Source organism: Paramormyrops kingsleyae, chromosome 8, assembly GCF_048594095.1.
Source record: "Paramormyrops kingsleyae isolate MSU_618 chromosome 8, PKINGS_0.4, whole genome shotgun sequence".
NCBI classification, from domain to species: Eukaryota; Metazoa; Chordata; class Actinopteri; order Osteoglossiformes; family Mormyridae; genus Paramormyrops; species Paramormyrops kingsleyae.
The window spans coordinates 27711435-27735019 of NC_132804.1; the positions used below are offsets into that span (position 1 = coordinate 27711435).

A 23585-nucleotide genomic window follows, 5' to 3' on the forward strand; every position below is an offset into this window, starting at 1 on the left:
TTAGTTAAAGCTGAACTGCGTTTGTGGAACGACATGAGGCTAAGTTTACAGATGGCACTAGTTTGAGTCTAACTTTTTTTAGAAAGTCTGGCTATCTTTAGCTACTTGGCTGAGGAATACCCCCACTTGCACTTTTGTGTCGTGTTATAATCCTAGTGTTGTATTCCTGTGTTAAGGTTCCCTAATGTATGGTGTTTTAGTTCCCCAGTGTCTTGGCTGTATGTTTATTTGTTTCACCTGTTGCCTGCTTAATTGTTTCCCTGTGCCTCCATTGATTGGTTGATTGGTAACGTTCTTTGTTGTCTTTGTGTACTGACGTGCCTGCCCTTTGTCCTCTTTAGTACTGTCCCACCGTGGTCCCTTTTATTTTGTGTTTTCCCAGTGTGTTCTGTTTTTGTTTAATAAATCCCTTTTGTCTTGGAGTGAATCGTCCACCTTCTTTTCCCTGCCTGCACCATACCCGTGTTGGTAACAGTCCATACTGCTTACTTTTCAAACTACAATGATCTCCAAACTTGCAGGCATTTTGACATCATTCACAAAAGTATTTACATATACACTGCAATGAGCGAAAATGTATATGACGTTGCTATTAGCCTACGTTGGGCATGCACGCATTGACACAGTGGCCAGTAAATTTGTTTCTTTGACATAAATGTGCAGCAGACATACTGTAACTGTTACAGCTAGGCATGGCACAGGCAGGAAAGGAGTGATGATCCACGGTATGGCTCTACGCAACAAGGGGTTTGTTAACAAAACAGAAAAAGGTAAGACTTGAACTAAATGGAATGGAACAGGGCAAACACCAGGAACAGAATTAAAGAACAACCAAGACTACAGATAAGTACAGATAACAGACACAGGGAAGTAATTACAATGTCTAAAAACGCGCAATAACATCATCACAACCTGAGACCTCTACAAACCTAACAAACACAATGACTCTATAAGGAACAGAATGAGGGCAAGCACTTAAATACATAGATAGTGAAGACTAACAAAGCACAGGTGTGGACCATCACAAAAATTTACCAATCAACCAAGGTGCAGGACAACAAGCAGGTGAAATAAATTGCCAATGAACAACACCAGGGAACATAAACACGGAGGGCTGACTACATTAGGAAAGGCTAGGAACATATACAAGCAAAACCAAAATCAAACAGGACACAAGCAGGGCAAACCAAAACAGCGAAGCAAAAAACTAACAACAAACACTAAGAAAATAGAAAACCAAGAAGCAAGCAAAAGAAGCCTGCGACTGGAGGGTTTCAGCCTCTGACCTGCATGCTCAACCCATTGAGCTACGCGGTGAACCACAAAACAAGGAGACAAACTAAGACTGAAGGCTACAAGAGGGAAGGGGGGAAACAAGATGACCAGTGACACCTGCTGGTCAAAATGGAATACACTGGACAGGGTCAGATGGGCATCGGCTCTGACTATAACATGCTATTTAACTGCATATTGGTCAACAATAGGGAATATGTCATGGAAAGCAGCTCCTCCATATCTGCCACATTGGTATACTGTTTACTTCCGTTTAGGATGACCAGGTAACCAATCAGTAGGGATGTAGCGATGGACTCAACTCACGATTTGATACAATTCACAATTCTGAGTTCACAATACGATTTTCTCACGATTTTTTAACAGAATGAGCTGCAGAGAAATTTATTTAAAAATATTCCTTTATCTTTTTAAACTGTGCAAAACGTGTCTTCTTCTTAACAGTGCAACTGAAATCGAATAAAATACTGTTTTCAAAAAATCCCAAATCAAAATAAGTAAATAGAAAAATCTTCAAATAAATAAACTAAGGCTTGCATGTGCATCTTTTTAGCGTGGTTTGCCCTTTTAATAATCTTCGCTCTGGCGGTGGTGAATCGAGCTCACTGTGTGCCGGTGGACATGCTGAAGCATGTTCGTTGTGCTATTTGTGTATGTTATGAGTCTTTTACAATGTTTGCACGCAGTTTTTGTCTTGTCTGTGGTTTTCTCTCCGTTTTCGTATGTGATTACCGGAAATATAAAATGCTGCCATTTTAAGATCGGGCTGTGCGCCCTCAAGTTCAAATTCGCTCACCATCTTGTGTTTGGTCAAATCCAAAAATGACATATCACGTCGTCGTGTATATGTAGTGACATCTGACGTCAAACTGACGTCATGAAATCAAATGTAATATTACACAGTTTTTCTGTTAAGTAAAGTACTGTTAAGTACTCCTAAAATAGCGCTTCATTTTCCACATTAGCCGGTTTAAATTGTCATACATTTACTTAGATTTTTAACCGATTCGCGATTCATTGTTACATGCCTACCAATCAGACAATGAGATAAGTAGGGCCCAATTGGGGCAGTTATAGAGTCTGCATTTTCAAAAGTTTACCTTTTCTTTCATGCTGCAATGCTAAAATGTAGTTTTCAAACCTATATGGCTGTGACAGCATTTACAAAAGTCTTCATTTTTGGTGGCTGAAAACTCCGGACTCAGGACTCAGGGGTAATGTGGATGAAATGCAAAAAACTGAGACTAATGTCCAAGTCTTTAAATGAAAATGTAGCATTGTGCACATAGCCTAGTGAGATGCAAACAGGGCCAGCTACCTTCCTGATCTTTTGTTTCTTGAAAATGCATCTCACTTTTGTCACATCTCGAAGGGCGGGGCACAAGACCTAAGTGGAAATCAACTCTCCACCCTCACCATCCTATATAAGGCTCACCCGCTCGCACACCCAGTGTGAAATATTGTTGCCTCCATGCATCTTACCAAACGTTCTTCTAACCCTGTCTCTCCTGTGTGAATCCGACTGTTTATTCCTGCCCTGCCTGTTCCTGCCCTGCCCGATCCTGCCCTGCCTGTTCCTGCCCTGCCCGATCCTTCCCTGTCTGTTGCTGCCTCACCCATTCCTGCCCTGCCAGTTCCTGCCTCGCCCATTCCCTGCCTGTCCTACCTGTTCCTTGTCTTGTGGATCATTGTAGGACTGACCTTTTGACCACTGGACTTCCTACACCTGCCTTACTGACTACACCTATTGCCTCTCGTTTTGGATTCTGTTTGCCTCGGTACTTTAATAGAGATCTTGTTCTCCTCCCCCTCCCCTGTCCTTCCTGCCTCCTGGTCATGACAGAATACTTTGCCTTGCAAATCATGGACCCCATACAAACATCCCTTCTGGGAGGTGTTTGATCACCCCGCCATGGGTCATAGCCTAGGGGACCACCTGTGCAATCTTTGCCAGGGCACGAAGACAGCCAGCAACTTCTCCCTTGAATTACAATTATTGCAGTGGGTCTTAGGTAGCCAGGTGACTGCAGTGCGCTGTGCCCTGAGCTGCAGGATGATCTCGCGTCGCGAGGGGAGGATCTCTCATTTGGTGAGTATGTCTGGCTCTCCATTACTTAGGATAATACCATCTATGACCCCTGCCGCCACCATGGTGGCCTCAAAGCTCAAGCAGCCAGCTTGAATCTTCCCATGGACAAGCAAGAGTCCATGCAGCTTGGCCGCACTCTGCTAACTGCAGTAGAGAAGCAACAGCGCTACCAGAATCGCCTCTGCCTCTATTGCGGAAAGCCCCAGCTCATCACGAAGACTCCTTTGAGGTTGAACCTTTGGTTTTTCTGGGGATTACTCAAGCCGTTATGACGGTTCCAGTGCTATTGTTCAATGGGGAAAAAGGTTGTGGTTAACGCTGTATTGGACTCCAGGGCTGCGGGAAGTTTTATAAATTGCTCCCTCGCTGATTGTTTAAATCTCCCACTTGAAAAACTGTCCACCCCTCTCACAGTGCATGAGATAGATTAACAACCCCTCAAATTTGAGAGGACCATGCACTGTACAGCCTCCCTGATGCTACAGGTGGGGCTGCTGCACAGAAAACAACTCCAGTTGTTTGTTATAACTTCCACTTGAGATCCCATAATACTGGGATATACTTGGCTGAGAGAACACAATCACCATTCGGGTGAGCTGTTCTCCTGGGACCTGTACTACAAAGTGGGGTTATTGACTTATTGCGGTAACTTGTCGGATTTATGATACCACAGTTTAAATGGACTTCATATTTGTTCACTTACATTTTACCCAGATTACCTTAAATCAGTCAAGTTACCCCGATAAGCCAGTAAACCCACTTCGTAGTACAGGCCACTGGTCTCCATTCTGTTTCCAGCAGTATATGTCACTTCCCTGTCAAGGATCTTTCATTGAAAGCCCAGAATCAGAGGTGCTCACTGTGATTCCGGCGGAATATCAAAACTACCTGAATGTGTTCAGTAAGTCCCGATCGTTTCAGCTTCCCCCCCATTGGTCCTCCATTCAGCTCCTGGAGGAGGCTCTGCTTCCTAAGAGTCATCTGTTTTCCCTGTCCCGACCAGAGCAAGAAGCGGCAATCACCTACATCGAAGAAGGCTTGTGACAAGGTATCATCTGTCTGTCTACATCACCAGTGACCTCCGAGTTCTTCTTTCTCAAGAAGAAGGATGGAGGATTACGGCCATGTATTGACTGCCATACCCTAAATGATATCACGGTTAAATGGAGGGAGCCCTTGCCTCTAATCCCCTCATCTTTTGAGAAATTATGCGCTGCAGTGATATTTGCCAAGCTAGGCCTGCAGCACACATATAATCTAATACGGATTAGAAAGGAGAACGAGTGGAAGACCTCTTTCATAAATCACACTGGACAATATGCATATTCAGTGATGCCTTACAGACTAGCCAATAGCCCGTCTATCTTTCAAACGTTCATGAAGTATTTACTCCTCATCCCTTGAGCAACATATTCACCATGTCTGAGAAGTACTGCTGTGGTTGCAGGATCACAGCCTATTTGTAAAAGGGGAGAAATGCGAGTTTCACCACCATTCTCTTAAGTTCCTTGGTTACCTCATTCAACCCGGAATGGTGGCCATAGATAAAGACAAGATTCAAGCAGTCCAGGAGTGCTAACATCTGTCAAAGGTTCATCTGGAACTTCTGCTTGGTTGCCTCTCCTCTGACATCGCTGATTTGTGAAAAAGGCAAGGTTCTCTGCTGGACTCCGGAAGCCACCGCTGCCTTCAATAAGCTGCAGAAGGCATTTCACTTGGCCCCAGTCTTCCGCCAGCCCAACCCAGAGTTCCCATTTGAAGTGAAAGTGAAAGGTATGGTCCTCCTGCAGAGACATGCAACAACAGGTCATAAGTACCCGTGTGCCTATTTTTCCAAGACGCTCTCTCCAGGCGATTGCAATTACAATGTGGGGAATCAGGAACTCCTGGCCATAAAGTTGGCCCTGAAGGAATGGATCCACTGGCTCGAGGGAGTTAAACACTCTTTCATCGTCTACATTAACTTAGAGTATCTGCAGAATGCTAAACGATTAAATGCACGGCAGGCTCATTGGTCCCTATTTTTCACCTGCTTTGGTTTTAAAGTATCGTTTCTCCCCTGTTCAAGAAACCAAAGAGCTGATGCCCTATCCCAGCGATTCGGCCCATCAGACTCCAAGGAACATCCCTCCTTGAACCTGTCTCCTTCCTGATTAGTGGGACGGGTGGTGTGGACACTTGATGAACGACCCAGGCCACTTATTGTCAGCAGGCTCCGCCGCCCAACTGCCCCACTGGTAGGATCTGTGTGCCCCCACAGTTTCAATCTTCCGCAATCCAGTGGGTCCACACCCCACTCAGCTCAGGCCATGCTGAAGTTTCTGCCACCTTAACCCACCCAGCAAAAAGTCATAGAAAAGTTGCTGAAAAGATGACTTTCTCAGATGTCTCTAAAACATTGAGATTTGGTTGAAAAGTGAAAGGTAAAAAGTCATCTTTTTTGGGTTGTTGAAAGGCGTCTATAAAAAGATGTCCTGAAATTATTATTATTGTGATAAATGAATATTGTATGTATATACACTTACAGTGAAAAGTCTGGACAAACCTTCTCATTCAATGGATTTTCTTTATTTTTATAGTTTTCTACATAATAGATTAATATTGAAGACTTCAAAACAATGAAGAAACACATATGGAATTATGCAGTAAACAAATAAGTGTTAAACAGACCAGAATATGTTTTATATTTTAGATTCTTCAAAGTAGCTTCAAAGTACCTTTTGTGTTGATGACAGCCTTGCACACTCCTGGCATTGTCTCTATCAGATTCATGAGGTATTGACCGGGAATGGTTTTCAATGAACAGGTGCACCTTGTCAAGAGTTAATCAATGCATTTGAGACCATCAGTTGTGTTGTGCAGAGGTAGGGTTGGTACACAGTTCTACACAGTGAATAGCCCTATTCAACTACTATTCTCTTCCACATCATGGCAAGACTTGCTCTGCTTTCTCCTCTACTCCTATCCACTTGTAACACTTTTGATTTTTCATTGAAGAATCACAGTCATGCTCATCCAAGTCTGTGTGAGTGTGCAAGCACAATGGGTGCCATGATGCTACAGAAAAACACATAAACCTGGTTTTTACTTGAGGTGTCCGGCATGGAAGGAGTTGATAAGCTAGAGTGAGGAATTACAAAAGAAATGTACGATTCCCCAAGATAAGACCATAAAACACGCAGATGGCCACTAGTTCCTGGAAAGAACTTGCACACAGTACTTTACAACATAACTGTTCTTTAATATAAAATTGATTATATTCAATAATGTAAAGGATTTGGGTGAGGTATACACAACACAACACTCATCATGATAACTCTTTGTTAGCTGCAATATATTTTCATAACTATATTAGAACTACATGTTCTCGCCTGCTTCCCCACTCGCCCGTACGACGCTCACGAAACAGCCCATTCCTCAATGACTGTTTTTGGTCTAAATAAAGGCCATAACAGGCCAATCAGATTTAACCCAAAAAACAATGGCTATGAACGTTTGGTGCTGGGTGGGAAGGGTGATTTCACGATGAGACTGGTGGCCTGGCTAGCAAAAAGACACTGAACAGTATGTGGCCTCCTGTAGCGATCGCTTCCAGCTCAAGTTGTCTAACCAACCTCTTTCTGAGCTGCTCCAACCCTAAACCCATTCCGTCTCGACTGTGGTCGCATTTGGCCATGGATTTTATTACTGACCTCCCATTGTCCCAAGGCATCGACCTCGTCTGAATTCATACCACCTACAGCTACCCAGCATGTATCGAATCGCTCCAACTTTTCATGCCTCACTGTTAAAACCTGTATGCTACAGTTCTGCACATCCCCACATAGATCATCCTGCCCCCTCTGACTCCACAATATGGTGGATAATGTGTACATAGCTCGTGCCCTCATTGATTCTGGGAAGGGTGCTAGGAAGGGTACAGTCTTGAAGACACTCGTGGGTTTCTGCCAGGGATGTTCTGGACCCTGACCTGACTGTCACTTTTCTTCGGGACTGTCCCCAATGAACCCCATCCTCGGGATTCGCCTCACCAGCTTTTTCAGCCTCCAGGAGGCAGCCATCAGGAAAGGTTCTGTCACATCTTGAAGGGTGAGGCACATGACTTGCCTGTTCCTGCCTCACCCATTCCTACCCTGCCTCTTCCTGCCTCACCCATTCCTACCCTGCCTCTTCCTGCCTCAGCCATTCTTGCCCTGCTAGTTCCTGCCTCTCCCCTTCCTGCCCTAAGTTCTTCTGCCTGTCCTGCCTGGTGTTCCTCTTCATTGTCTTGTGGATAATCGTACAACTGACCTTTTGGCTACCGGACTTCCTACACCTACTTTCCCCGACTATAACTATTGCCCCTCAGTTCGGATTTTGTTTGCCTCAGTAAAGATCTCGGTCTCCAGCATCTGGATCCCCTGTCCTTCCTGCCTCCTGGTTGTGACGACTTGTTAGTCAAGGATGATGAGAAGAGGGGAAAGGGGGGTCATGAGCGCCTTTGAAGAGAGATCTGGCAGTGGGGGAGGGGAGAGACAGACAAGGTGTCACCAGTTGGGAGAAGGGGAGGGGGACAGCCTTTGTTGACCAAACCATGCCGTACTCTGCCCTCAACTACATTAGAATATTGTGATTGGCTAATGAATGAGTATAACCCAGACCCCGTTCGTCATGCTACTGAAGTAAATGCATGTTTACAATAAATTGCAATTTTCATTTTTATGCATGATTCTAAATAAAAACTCTAATGGATAAAATTGATTTGTCTCTCAGTTTGTATGTCTGCAATTGATTATGCAAGTAACACTGCAAACAGTGTCAGAAACGTTTTTGGGACATACCTGCTAAATCATCAGATTTATGGAAATATATGCCGATATGTGTCAGTGTAACAACACAATGTAGGTTATACATAACATTTGACATAGCTAAACATGCCTATTTCTAAGTGCTGCCTTCTAATGTAAAATAATTGTCAGATCAGGTCCGCAGTTCGTGTACTAGTGGTAAGATAGAAAAAGCATCTTGTTTGTTGATATCGCCTGATGTCACGCTTCTCCAGCTTCAATTCTTATGCTCGGTTCAGAGCTGCACGTCATGATGCTTTTAATGTGTGTTATGTTACCATCAAATGCTAGTGGAATTAGCACACACAAACACTTGCTTAATTTGCATTATGAATCCATTCCATTCAGACGTTCTGTAATACTTTTTCAAGTAACAGGTTGGAAGTTATTTTATTGAGAATACATCATATCACCAATTTTTTCTTGTCTCTGTGCATTTCAACCAATCAGATGGTGGTGATGCAACCAGCTCAGTTTAGTTATGCTTTGGCCCTGCTAGTGAGCAAGGTTACAGCTTGGGTACAGGTTGCACACTTTTTGATGGAAAACCGTCTCTTTGTGGTTCGACTTGGGCACAGCTTGGTTGTTGGTGGCAGTGTAAAAGCACCATTAGGACCTCAGCACCACATTATCATATATGGAATAGTATTAGGGCCACCTAAAAGGAATAACATTATAAAAGATTTTGAGATTAAAGTAGAAAATTAAATGGTAGAAACATGTCAGTGACTGTAATATACACAGTTCAAAAAAATTAAAGGAACACTTAAATCAGAGTATAGCATCTAGTCAATTAAAGTCTGTCCCCCAGGACACCATCCGTTGTCTCATTAGGAGGATGCCCTGACATTGTCGGGCATGCATACAAGCACGTGGGGGCCATACAAACTACTGAGTACGAGTTGCTGCGATGAAATTTCAGTAAAATGGACTTGCCTGTCATATTTTTTCACTTTGATTTTCGGCGTGTCTTTGAATTCAGCCCTCTGTAGGATGATCATTTTCATTTCCATCAAACGATGTGGCATCCTTTCATTCCTAACACATTACCCAGTATATCAGTATAGATTTCCAGCATGATTTTTTTCCCCATATATTTGTAGGAGATGAGTCTCTTACATGTCGACACCATACAGATGCCTTACATTCGGATGCTTTCTGGGTTCATTCCACACAAAATGAAGGCTCACATCTGCTAGGACATGGTTTCCCAGACTTTTCAGTCCACAACCCCAAAATCAAAGTGCCAGAGACTCAATACCCACATTAGGTTTATATTAGTGGTCTCCAACTTTTATTACAGTGTGGGATGCCAAATCCCAAAAGTATATTTTGCTGACCCAGCAGCAGGGGGGGTGGGGGCTCGGTACTAACAGCCAGTTGCAGTTAAGCTTAAAATGGGATATCTGTCACATTATGTTTACATACATATTCTGCAAATCATTTCACAATCACCCTCTGTGGTAACTGCTGTGCTAGGAAAAGCTATCTGTAGAATTCAACTTTTAACTTAAAAGCTGCCTCCCCAGCTCTTTATTTATTTATTTATTTTACCTACAATGACCCCTATAAGCCATCCTACAATAACAACACCAAGCGGTATTAATAATTCAAGGATAATACTCTCAAGATGACAGGTAAATTTCCCAAATTTTCTTTAGGATCAATAATGGCTTTGGACAATCAGGTCAGATTGGGGAACATGCACTGGTGCACCTACCACATTGCGAAACTCCTCGGGATCCTGGCCGAGGGCCCCCCAGGCAGACACACGATCCAGTCCCACCCTCCAGAAATGGCCATCCATCTGCCACATCCAGGTGTTACGTGGGCGTCTCCTTGGCCTGGTCCAGCCGCTTGGGTCCTCAGCAATGAGTATCCTGTGAGCTGGATCACCCTCAGGGAAACGCGTCACATGGCTATAGTGCTGTAACTGAAGCTCCCTCACAATGCAGGTAATGTGCCTCATTCAGGACTTCTGTAGCAACCGCTCGTTCGACACAAAGTCAAACCAGCGGTACCCAAGGATTCTCCGAAGAGACACAGTACCAAAGGAGACCAGTCTTCATCTCAGCTCACTGGATAGCCTTCATGTCTCCCAGCCATACAGCAAGACAGGGAGCACCAGGACTCTAAAGTCTTGGACGTTCTTCATCTTGCAAAGATATCGGGACACACACCCCTTTCCAGCGACCTCATGACCCCCCATGCTCTTCCAATCCATCTGCTGACTTCATAGGAAGAGACACCAGAGATGAATGTCGCTCTCAAGGTAGGTATATCTCTCGACAAGGTCGACACTCTGATGGCTGTGCCTAAGAAGTCATTAAATGCCTGGATTTTGGTCTTTATCCAGGACACCCACAATCCCAGACACTCAGACTCCTCCGCTCAGTCTCTCGAGAGCCCCGGTCAGAGCCTCCATTGACTCACAGCATCATCAGCAAAGTCAACTTCAGTAAATCTTTCTTCACCAACAGATGCCCCACAGCTGCTGGACCCTACGACCCTGCCCAGCACCCAGTCCATACAAGACTGGTGAATCAAAAGGAACTTTATTAAACTTAAACAGGGAATGGAACTTAACCAAAAAATATGAGGGATCAAAATGAGAAGGCTGGACTGGAAATGGAAATGGGCTGAAAGGAGGAGTGAAGTCAATGACTGGACTGGTAAACACAGGACTGGGAAGTATGTATATACTAGAGCAGGGGTGGGCAATATTATCTGCAAAGGGCCAATGTATATACAGGTTTATGGAATAACCTTTAGCTCAGCTCTTCAAACCCAGGTGTGAGGACTCAGGCCCGGCGCCAGCGGAAAACAAGTTGGGGTGCAATTGAAATGCAGAGCGGGGGTGGCGATTTAACTCCCAAAATATGCACACTGTACAATTGTTAGTTCTACATGATAACAACTGTTTGATCACGCACACAAACACGCTATTGTTTAACAAACCCTAGTTAAACATTGCAACTGTCTCTTTCCAAAAAGCCATGCATGTTTGATGTTCTTTACTATTGGCATGTCTGTTAAACCCTTTTACTGTGTCTGTAGCATGTTTCCAGTTGCTAAAACCCAAAGTTGTGAACACGGAGTCACTCCCTGCATATTTTCAACATGGAAAACAAAACGCAGAGTCTGCTTCAACAGAATATTCCAGCCAATCGCGCCCTTCATACCAAGTGGATAAAAATTACCTAAGACAATCGTTTTTTAACTGCTGTTTCTTCGGGAAGTCTTAAGAGCTGGCCTATCATTGCCCAGGTCTCCTGGCTGAATGCTAACGTTACCTTTAGCAGGCTGAGAAGGACTGTCAGTAAGCGATAGTGTCTGGTCAACCAAAGTCGTTTTCTCTGTCGGCATTCCTATGTTGTCCTGACTGGCTGTTTTTTCAGTGCCGGTTGATCCACAATCCTCTATTGTTTTTTTCCCCAACCATTTTCTGATATCCATTTTGTCCATTTTCTATGTTAGTTTGCTCCCGCTCACCCAATTGACCAATCAAGTGCCTGGATTTGAAAATCTAGTCTAGAATGTACCGACACGTATGTAAAATATAGACTTTATTTTTTTTAGCTAACTATAATGGTCTAACTTATATATTAGTATTTTAAAATGAATTTTTTTATTTTTTTTTAATTAAAAAGTTCAATTAGGGCTTATTTTAACAGAGGGGGCGGCATTATCCCTCTGAGGGGGCGACGCTCCCCCGTGGCGCTGGGCCTGTGAGGATTCTTCAGCCAATTAGTGCTTTAATTAGTAATCTAATTAGAGAGTTGTGCATATACTGTACAGCGGCCCTTTCTGGATAAGATTGGCCACCCCTGTACTAGACTAACAAAGGAGCTAATGAGAGGCAGCTGGGAATGATTAACATGAGGGTTAGGAACGAGAGGTAAGACGAATGAGTAACAAACATGGCTTGTAGGTTCACGCTAGGGAGGAGCCAGGAGGGTCAGATGAATATAGCAGGTAGGATGTGACTGTCTATCTATCTAATGCAATGTTTTTCATTTTTTCTTTTTTCAATATTTATTTGATGGAGATGTAATCATATTAGCATCAGCTAGATGAATCCTTTATACAATACTTTAGCAAACACCTTAGTAATGTTGTTAATGCAGCAATTAATGTGATTATTTTTTGTTGTATAGATTCCGCAGTTAATCAGATGAAGGGTGTGATAGCCAGTCCCACTTCCTCTGACATTATGGTTCCAAGTTTAAATACCAGGTATGTCTCATGCGTGGATGCAAATTACATGGGGAATGGGGGAGTTGTAACCCCCCCCCCCCCCCCAATAAATTAAAACCAGCTAATACAACCGCACCCCCCATAATCATGTTCCCCCCTAAATACATGGAGTCCTCAATCCTCACCAATGTTCAAACCAAGGTTCCTAACTGAGCAAAATGTCCTGGAAGTCTCTAAGTGGCAGCCATGAAAAGAACTGTTTCGATTCTCTGAAATGCTAAGGGAAGGTGCTTCAATGCATAGGGTACTCAGGACCATCCTTCTGGCAGGGGTCGGGAACCTGTTCCATGGAGGGTCAGTGTGGGTTTTAGGGATGGCCACTCAGTCAGCCCATAACATCGTTCATGGAAAGGCAATCTGAGACATTTGTAGTCAGATGATGTTTTTAATTTAACATGTTTGAAACTGTGTGGACAGGAAGGTGAACATGAGCAGACATTCTCAAGGTGACAATTATTCCATTTCAGTTTTGTGTCTGGTAGACTACTGTATATTCCTTTAGGAATTTCAATTCCAATCTTGGTAATGTCATTTTTTTTCACCGCGTTGTCCACGTTTATACAGCTAGCAAGAAAGAAGACAGTATGAATGCACGTGGCCAAGATGTGCTTTTTGTAGTTCATTTTCGGAGCATTGCAGTTTCACACAGCAGTCCCACATCAATAACATCTGACATCGCAGAATTGCATAGCCTAGTGAAAGTACAGTCCGATTCTCTTAGTACCGCAGTTTATCCACTTAGGTCAAGAAAAAGTGCTTAAGAAAAGAATATAGGACATATTATTAGAGCAGAGGCCAGCTGTTCTGTGGTGCCATGCTTGAGCCATTTGTTCTGGCCCAGGGCCAGTTTTTTGAAAAAAACTGGTTGACTGATACATCTCGCTCAATCAGACGAGAGTGTAGGAGGGCAGAACGCAGGTGGAAAAAAGATAAGTTACATGTATCTTTCGACATTTTGAAAGAAACCTGGTTTAAATATCAAAAAACTATTAAATCAGAAAAAACTAAATATTTTTCTGATATTATTCAACGCAACTCTGACAAACCACGTGTTCTTTTCAATACTATCAACACATGCTCTCAATAACCATCAGCCTGTGGAGTTAGACACCTCCACAGTGAATAGTGAAAAATTCCTGCAGTACTTTGTGTCCAAGATTTCTAGCATTAGAGCTCTTATAACCCCATCCTCTTTTCACCCTTCTATTTCTGTCACTTGTACTGGGACTTTCAGTCAGTTTGAGCCAATATCATTCTCAAATTTAAGTAAAATTATTGGTCAATTGAAAATTTCATCTGGTCCAGCAGATACAGTTCCTCCTCTTCTTATTAGACAGACAATTGAAACTACAGGTCCCAGTATATTGGAGATTATGAACTGTAGCCTTGCCTCAGGTGTTGTGCCAAGGAAATTTAAGCATGCTGTAGTTCAGCCGTTGATTAAAAAACCCAACTTAGACACTTCAATCCTCTCTAACTACAGACCCATATCTAAACTACCATTTTTATCTAAAGTTCTTGAGAAACTCGTGCTACAACAATTACAGTTTTTTCTAGATATACATGGTATCCTAGAACCCTTCCAATCAGGTTTTAAAGCCCTACACAGCACTGAATCAGCACTACTTAAGGTTTTTAATGATCTATTACTAGCTACTGACTCTGGAGATTCTGCTATCCTTATCCTTCTTGATCTCACCGCTGCATTTGACACTATAGATCATGACATATTAATCTCCCGTCTGGAGCATTATGTTGGTATTAGAGGCACTGCTCTGGAATGGTTTAGATCATACCTGACAGACAGAAGTCTTTCTGTCTGCCTAAATGGATCGGTATCTACCTCTGCACCTCTCCCCTGTGGGGTTCCTCAAGGGTCCATTCTGGGGCCGATACTTTTTTCCCTTTACATGCTCCCCTTGGGATCTATTCTGAAAAAATATAATATCTCTTTTCATTGCTATGCAGATGATACGCAAATTTACATGCCATTAATACGTAATGACTCCCACTCTTTTAAACGTTTACTTGATTGTCTAGAGGACATCAAAGCCTGGATGGCTTTTAATTTTTTAAACTTTAATGAAAACAAAACCGAGGTTCTAGTATTTCGGCCCAGTGCTGCCTGTGATGCATATGTAGACCTAGGCCCCCTAGAACCATATGTGAAAGACACGGCAAAAAACCTTGGCATAATTCTTGATTCTAATTTTAAAATGGAGAAACAAATAAACACAGTTGTTAAGTCTTGCTTTTTCCAATTAAGGCTTTTATCCAAGGTAAAACCCTTTCTATCATTCAAAAACTTTGAAAGGGTTATACATGCCTTTGTTTCATCCCGCCTAGACTACTGCAATTCCCTGTACGCAGGCATTAGCTGCTCCTCCATATCCCGTCTTCAATTAGTTCAAAATGCTGCAGCCCACCTTCTAACCAGAACGCGTAGGCGTGAGCACATTACACCTGTGCTCGCAGCCCTTCATTGGCTCCCGGTCCATTATAGGATTCATTTCATAAATTTTTTATTCGTTTTTTAAAGCTTTACATGGTCTGGCTCCCTCCTACATATCAGGTCTTTTAAAAGTTCATACACCATCCAGGGCTCTTAGGTCAGCTGACCAACTCCACCTACTCATTCCTCCATCTAGGCTAAAAAGCCGAGGTGATCGGGCCTTTGCAGTAATGGCACCGAAACTCTGGAATGAGCTGCCATTGCACATACGCCTAGCTCCTTCTTTGGCTGTTTTTAAATCTCATCCTAAAACACATTTTTATGCCCTGGCATTCAATACACCATGAATGTGTTATTTAATTACCAGTAATTTCATTTATTTATTTATTTGTTTGTTTTTGTTTCATGTTTTATTTTGTGTTGTCCTCTCCATTTGTCTCCTAGGTCGTATTTCCATGCTTGTCCAGCACTTTGGTCAGCTGTTATTGTTGTTTTTAAAGTGCTTTATAAATAAACTTGACTTGACTTGACTTGACTTAAATTCATCATTGTACTTAATCAGTGTCATCATGCCACAAAAAACTGCTTGCCACTAACACCCAGGCCTCAGTACAAACTCTGTGCACAGGGTAAGGATCTCACTCTCTGATTTGGTCCCCATCTATCCTTTTTTCTGAATTCTTCCTCGACAGCTCTTTGTAACTTGTCTGGCCCTGCATATTGCCCTAGGTTGGTGGTGTTGCCCAGCAGTGCTCTTTGAAACTGACATGCACTAATTAAAGAAGCTAAAGGGTCTTATTTAGATTTTTTTTTCAATTTAGAGCCATGAGACCTGTTAAAATACATGTGACATATGAAATGCACCAAAGACGACTTGCTTCTTCAATTATACACACATGAGAGACAGAGCATTTCATTCCCCAACTTCTCTCATGTGATGGCTGTCTCAGAAAGCAGCAACACACGTTAGGATTATCAAAGGTATCTTCACCTGCTTCAATAAGAGGTTAACTTTCTCTGAAGACTCATGAATCAGCATTTTGCAATGTGTGTACATGTAATCAGTCAGTGTTAAATAGACAGGCATGTTGTTTCTGACAGGAATGGTCCACCTCATAGTTTAATAACCCTTTTGGAGATGCAAAAAAAAAAATCATCTTTAACCAGATTATTTCAGATGAATATTTCACTATTAGTACCGATTGGCTGCTGAGCGACACTTAGCATCCGGTCGGCTGTCTCACCGGTTCACATCATACCTGACCTGACCGCTCAGACACATGCTAGTCGCGGAATTTCCAGTTTCTGTAGCATAAAAGCTTCAGCAGCTATCAGACCCATCATTCCATTTCAACAGTGGAATGATTATTTGATTACAAAGCTTCCAGTCAGGCATTTTCAGGGTTGCACCACCTCTTTCAGATTCCTCCATCTCCAAATACCCCATTCACATGTAGATTTTAACCAGCAATATTCTGTTTACAGGTTGAGTCCCGATGCGCAAAAGCAACTTATCCCTGTTTGGTAATTCCCACTTAACGCTCAGGTCTTCAGACCACATCTGCAGAACCGACCACCTTCCTTAGGTGTATCTGGAGATATTGTATCTCACCAATTTCTCTCTCGGCTGTTCTCAACACAGCATGGTATCTAAAATTTGCTATTTCCTTTGCTGGAACCAACGCCTAATTAAAACCCGTTTTGAAACTAATTTTGCAGGGTGGGAGAAGGCTGCTGGATATTTTTATCTTCACGGAAGGTGCAGAATGTCAGAGGCAGGGATATTACAGCTGACGTCCTCATAAAACTGACCCCCAAATCTGTTTTTGTCACTTTTTTGGGGGGTGGGCCGGAATATGTGACCTCACTGGCACACATGGGAAGATTGGAGCTATCACATGTGACATCCTGAGTCTATTTTGCCACCCCCTCAAACACCTGTTGCTCATCAATCATTGTGACACCTCCAGAATAACACTACTCTCTTTCCTAGGCTACTGGTAGACTGTTAAATGTACCCCTAAGTGTCCTTTCAAGCATACTGTTAAGCTGAATTCAAGCCTTACAGATCCACATGCCGTAGCGCTCTGCATGCAGTATGTGTGACGTAAATTTTGTCATCAGGAGTGTCTGCATGGACTGTACACTACTCATCTAGTGGACTTTTTGTGCATCTGTACCACTAACGGCATGGGTGCCATAAAGGGGGGGAAGTTAGGACAATTTCAAGGGCCATTTAGTGACAGGGGCCATAAAATATTTGTAACATAATTGGATTGGTCTGGGTTGATGGCCCAATATGATATGCTTTCATGGGGTCCAAAATCTATAATGGCATCCCTGCACAACACAAGGAGAAGTGAAGTAGGAACACGGCTTTGACTGTTAAGTGTAGGATATCTGCAGTGTATTTGAAGTGCCAACTTACATACCCTCTTGTGTCATTTATATTCATACTTTCAAACATCACACTCAATTTAGCACATTCCATAATTTTAAAATACAGTATTGTGTTGGTTGCATGTAGATTCGGGTAGAGCACTGCCACTTCAAACTGTCAGGATTGGGGTTTGTATCCCACCCCGACTGCATGTGGAGTTTATATGCTCTCCCTGAGACTCTTCTGGGTGTGTTGGTATCCACCTACAGTTCAAAATCACGTGACTGTGTGAAATGGAATCACTAAATTGCCCTTAGTGTGCGTATTCTGTGATCAGGGCCTGCCCAGGTTATGGGCGACAGAGGCTATCGTCTAGGGCAGTGTTTCCCAACCTGGCCCTCGGGGACCTCCAGACAATCCATGCTTTTGCTCCCTCCCAGCTCCTTGCTGAGCAAAAATGTGGACTGTATGCAGGGAGCAAAAATGTGGACTGTATGCAGGGAGCAAAAATGTGGACTGTCTAGTAGCCTCTGAGGACCGAATTGGGAAACAATGGCTTTGAGGGTGCAAAGGAGTGAGTGGGAAAAAAATCTAAAGAAATACCTCTGGTTTCGTTCCATGACATTAGTTATTTACACTAGTTTTAATATTTCACATTTTTTCTTGTGAAAGAGATATTACTAGCTAGTTAGCAGCCCTGTAGTACCAAAATGTTTTGAATATAAACTGACAAAATTAGTTTTCTGCTGCTCTGTGAGGGCAACAGAATCTCACCTAGGGCATCAGAACACCCAGGACATGAGTGGAAGCAATGAGTGTGAAAGACAGAAAGCTTCCAGACACTGCAGCCTCCTGAAGTACCAGGAAAGGCAATAGCTGTTAGCTAAGTGCAATCGTACAGGAAGCACCACATTCTTGGAAATTTCGAATCACATAAGCTTTCCAGTTAATTCCATATCACGTGATCATCTCACAGCATTGCATCTAGCAGTAATAATCACATCTCTACCCCAGGAGTTTCATAGCCCATTCACACATCTAGACATAAACAACCCTCACATGACTGTCATGTGATCAAAAGGATCTAGGGAATAACCCCCCCCCCCCCCCCCCAATTCAGATAAACTTATGAAGCTTCTCAGATGAATGGTGAGACATTCTGAAGCTCAATCGTTTGCTTTTGACTTACTGGTAAAGCTTTATAAACCCATAATGTGATGCAAATTTGTAGGTATTTTGTCTCATAACTAGTTTTACATCACTTTTTAAAATACCCTTCTCTGCTATTATTTGGAATGGCTGGATGTCATTGTATACCTGTGATGAATACAACTCTTGACTTGAACCATAACACTGAAACCAAAATCTATTTAACCAATTTGCTTATTCCTGCTCATTTGCATAATCTTAACTGTATTTTAGTCCTATGTCTTGTGTCCATGACTAGATTTTATTGTCTTCTATCATGTCATGTTTATATTTTTACTTTTTCCCTATTCATATTCTACTTTTTATCAATGAGATCGATATTTTATCTCAGTGTGTGATCCAAAAATCATACAGCTAAAGATGACAATAAAGATACATTGACTTTATTTCCAACTCTCCTTGCTGAACATAATGTAACCAAAAATGCATGGAAATCTGTTCAACTGATACACAGTTCCATACCTTACCTATTAGTTCATACTGTACTAGCTTAAATTACCTTATACATTCTAAAACTGGGTAAATGCACTAAGGCGCATGGCTATCCTTAGTTTACAGGTGAAGTGCACCTGTACCAGTTTACAGGACCTTTTTAAAAAAATTCTAAATTGTTGTGTATTACACTGTATATTCTTTGTCAGAAATAGAATATTTTGTGACCATATGTTAAAAGAGCAGTATAGAAGATGGATGGAGGAATGAAGAAGGAACTAATGGTGGATTACTGGATTTAAAACACCCGGAAAATCCAAATGCACAGATACAACAAGGAAGTTGTTTTGATCACAAGAGAAAGACTTAAAACCTTAAAGAAGCCAGTTGCGAGGCATTTACAGAGTCAAGCTGTTCCATCCCCAAGCTTTCAATTGAAATCAAAAGAGCTGTGAACAAATACACTGCAGAGACAAGAGTCCCATTTATTACACAGACGCTAATTATCTGATTGTGATTCTCCGGAGTTCCGGAGCAGAGGAACAAATTTGCATTGTATGAATCAGGTCATGGTATCAGCTTATGTACGTACTGTACTCTTCTGATTCAATGCAATTCAGCATGTGAGAACAAAAGCAGACTGGGTAACAAGTTGTTCATTCATCTCACTACATACTGTGACATTTAATGTAAATAAAACTACAAATATAATGGACCTCTCCCTTTCATTCTATAGCAATGTTGCATCATATTATATAAAAATGCACAAAATCTCAACTTTCCAAACTGAGTTTAAAATAATTTGTTTAAAATTAGATTGTTGTAAGGATTCTGCAATGAGGAATCTGAAACTAACCAAATGGAATGTTCATAATATATTATTACTATTACAATCATACAACCATACAATGTTTAACACTAAAACATTATTTTTATTTTGAAAAATGGGTTGAGACATGTGCTTGACATCAGTTATGAAGAGGGAGTAAAATAATCTATCTTAATTCTGCAGGTACAGCTGTTTAAACATAAGAACATAAGAAATTTACAAACGAGAGGAGGCCATTCGGCCCATCAAGCTCGTTTGGGGAGAACTTAACTAATAGCTCAGAGTTGTTAAAATCTTATCTAGCTCTGATTTAAAGGAACCCAGGGTTTTAGCTTCCACTACACTAGCAGGAAGACTATTCCATACTCTAACTACACGCTGTGTAAAGAAGCGCTTTACACAGCCACATTTTTGCTTCCTCTCAGCTCCCAGCACTGTACCAGGTATTCGGTGTTCCTGATTGGCTGGGAGCTTGGAGGGAGCAAAAACGTGGACTGTCCGGGGTTCCCCGAGAACTGGGTTGCGAAACACTGCTCTAGACAAATAAAATGCAGTGTGTAGCTCAGTGGCCCTCATTTACTTGGCAGAAGCTTTTTATCCAAAGTGACATACATTTTTGAGAAAGCAGGATCAGCCAGTTCATAGAGCAATGGGGGTTAAGGGCCGTGCTCATGGGCTGCTGATCAGCATCCTATCACATGCGGATCTGTAATCACATCTGGAAGTCTTGAGTTCAAATCCTGTGGCCAGAAGAGTAACCATATCACCTCTAGGTCATTGATCAAGGGCCGTAACCCTAACCACTCCAGTGACTGTCTGACCCTGATCCTAACTCGTAATCATTTTGGACGAAAGTTTCTGCTAAATGTAAAGTTCAGTATGCACTTAGCAAAAAATACAAACACTCCTGCTTATATGCTTTGTTCTTGTTTACTGTACAACACTCATGCTTGAAGAAGCACGTGTCCTTAAACTGCTGATATCACATGGCGTATCTTGTCTAGTCAATGACAACATTTTAAATGCCGATGACGGCACTTCAGTCCTCAACCTTGCGAGCCAACCTGCAGAAGGTCCAGTGATGCTCCACAGTGTTCTCGTTGTCCCGTTCACTCATGTGGTGCACACGTGTGTTTCTGATGCTGAAGCCCTGTTTGCTGATGTACTCTACAAGGTGAACCCGCAGGGACACCTCCTGATGGTAATCGCAAGGTCCGAAGGTGAAGGACACCTGAAAGTCCCTGGTGTCCATCATGTGCTTGTTCCACTTGGTGAAGTTGTTGGAGATGCCTTCGAGCAGGGAGTGGACCTTGGTGGTTACGGTGAGCTGGGTGATTATGACAGCCACTGGGTTGGAGTACTTCGAGAGCTTTCGGGTGCTGGACAGCTCCACCACTTGCTCAAACGTGTCCAAAGGGTGGAGAGGTTTTGTGTCATTCAGGCACCGAATGAGAGGCTCGATTTGATAGAAGTCGGCCTCCTTGCGCAAGAGCTCGTTCTCCTTGAAGTCGTGTGGCAGCGAGAGCTCGGAGGTTCGGAGGAAGTTCAGTATGTAGCGGAAAAGCGGACCATCGCGGTCTATGAAGTAATTTCCTTGAGAATCCCGAGCCGACGGCAAGTCCCCAAAGAACATGGCACCCAGCATGGAGTCTGGGTATCGCTGCAGCGTGGACAAGGAGGTGGTGTAGAGGTGACCGCCGACATTCAGAGTGACCGGATCTGTCATCTATATACAGGCAAACATGCATTAACGGCATCACAGGCAAGTTACCACACAACATCATGCTAACAAATAATGCACAAAACCAGTTTGCAAGCACTACTATGTGCCGGGGGCTGTTTCCAGAATTTTAGGAAGCATTTCCTCTCCCAAAATCCCTTATTACTAAAAATGCAAGTCACCCTTTTAGTCATGAAACCATGCCTACATGTTTCAGGTGTTTGTAATACTCTGTGCTAGTGGCTACATCCTGAAGAGGAACCTCTTAGAACAGGGGTGTCAATTGCAGTCCTGGGGGGGCGGAGACCTGTGTAGCTTAGTTCTTTCCCTGTTCCACCATAAATGATTCAGCTCAAGAGCTGTGTGGTAATTAGCACAAGGAGTTGAATCAGGTGTGTTAAATGAGGGGAAACCCAAAGATGTGAAGGGCTCTGGCTCTCCAGGACTGGAGTTTGACATATATATATAGATCATACATGAAAATACCAAATCGTAGCTAAATTCTGACTGGATTGTATCAATATAGGTAAGTTTCCACTCACCAAGCATGTAGATTATTCCTGTTTTTGTTTTAAAAGACATTCTGTTATACATTGGTCATCTGAATTATCTAATCAATTTATTGTGCAAGTAAACTTGAGTGACTGTACCCAATTTATGTGGTAACAAAATTACAGGCTTTCCATGAGATGAAAATTCCATTTAAGTTTTTTTGCATTTAGCTTACCATTTATTTTGCTTTATGTAGTCTGTAAATATTCCCTAAGATATGCACCAATAAACCTGTATCACTGTAAAATAGTCCATTCTTATTTACTAGTTACAGTAACAGTTACTGCTGGCCAGATTATTTAATGTTGGTATCATACGGTCACGTGGTGTCTGCCTGAGTCCCAGTCCCGTCACTGACCATGAATCCCCGATGTCCATTGTCCATTTTCATCAGTTTGGTGGCCTCCTAAAGTGAGGCTGATTACTTGCTTTCTTCTTGGTTCTGTTTATTCCTTTTGATATCACCTGTGCTAAAGACAAACAAAATCAAACATTTATCATTTATAGTCGAGTATCGCTGCGATTTGGAGGTCATTACTGATACGGGCAAAAGCAACCACAAATAAACTAGATTGCCAACCGATTGCTACCCAAACCTCGGTATCAGTAGAGATTTTAAAAGTCACGTAGTACTTTATTACAGCATTTCACAAGGTGATATAATTAAGGAATCTTCCACGTATTCAGATCATCGTTCACCTCTTGCTCTATAATTAGCAATAATGTTTCCACTCATTTGTAATATCGGGAACCCGCATGGCTTTATTAAATATAAATAGCGAGTTACAGTATCTAACAGCTTGTCCACGCAGACAGAGCAGATGATGCAGGATGAAGACGCATGTCAGCAGAATGAATGAGAAGCGCACAGAGAGCTAACAAACAGGCTAGCGCGCAGCTAGCAGACTAACCATGCAATCCCTCTCTCACTAACACACCCCAGCTGAAGCTCGCCGTCTCATGATGGTCGCTCTTTTTTATTGTTACCTTCGCGTCTGTTTGTTAAACGTGCTGGAATAAATGCAGGCCGCCTCCCACTCTCACTTAGGGAGCTTCCCCGGCTCTCCCACCCCGATAGGCAGCTGCATGACAGACAAACTCCGCCTGTTTCCCTGCCCGCAGAGGTGCCTATGGATGACGGCGCAACACGCCATCTAATATTCGAACATTAATATGTAATGAACCCTAAACGGCCATGACGTCTGAACGGTAGTTTAAAAAGCCGCCAAAGTAACTTATGCTCTATTAGAAATAAAAACCGGATGGTACGTATACAGTCTATCCAGTCTATGACATGTTGTCCGACTGGAACCGGTAGACAGGGATTTACCCATCACTTTGTTGTATATAAATGAACATCTTAAACTTGGAAAAAAGGATAAATGCACTAAGCAAATTGTACTGAAGATGAGCATTTTTAGGGGCGTCACAGTGGTTGCCTCACACCTGTAGGACCTTGGTTCAAGTCTCCGCCAGGGTTCCGAGTGTGGAGTTTGCATGTTCTCCCCATGTTGTCCTGGGGTTTCCTCTGGGTACTCTGCTTTCC

At 42.6% G+C, this 23585-nt stretch overlaps 1 protein-coding gene across 9 annotated transcripts; it reads right to left on the bottom strand.

The window, feature by feature from the left end:
• Positions 1–20678: 20678 nt before the first annotated feature.
• On the bottom strand, positions 20679–23182 carry kctd6a (potassium channel tetramerization domain containing 6a). 9 transcript variants are annotated; one of them, XM_023799612.2, is made up of 3 exons: positions 23027–23182; positions 22398–22504; positions 20679–21493 (listed from the first exon to the last, which is right to left on the bottom strand). In XM_023799612.2, the coding sequence occupies exons 2-3, from the start codon at positions 22428–22430 to the stop codon at positions 20807–20809; spliced, it is 720 nt and encodes a 239-aa protein (XP_023655380.1). In that variant the 5' UTR covers positions 22431–22504; positions 23027–23182; the 3' UTR covers positions 20679–20806. The 9 variants fall into 9 exon arrangements, with proteins under 9 accessions (XP_023655380.1, XP_023655375.1, XP_023655382.1 ...); XM_023799607.2 differs by having other exon boundaries at positions 22398–22509; XM_023799614.2 differs by having other exon boundaries at positions 22978–23182.
• Positions 23183–23585: the final 403 nt, after the last annotated feature.

Excerpts from the sequence above, each read along its gene's own strand:
- kctd6a (XM_023799612.2), bottom strand. The coding sequence starts at position 22,430 with ATGAAAATGGACAATGGACATCGGGGATTCATG. Across the intron at positions 21,494-22,397 it reads ATGGACATCGGGGATTCATG|ATGACAGATCCGGTCACTCT; the intron begins GTCAGTGACGGG and ends GCCTGTATATAG.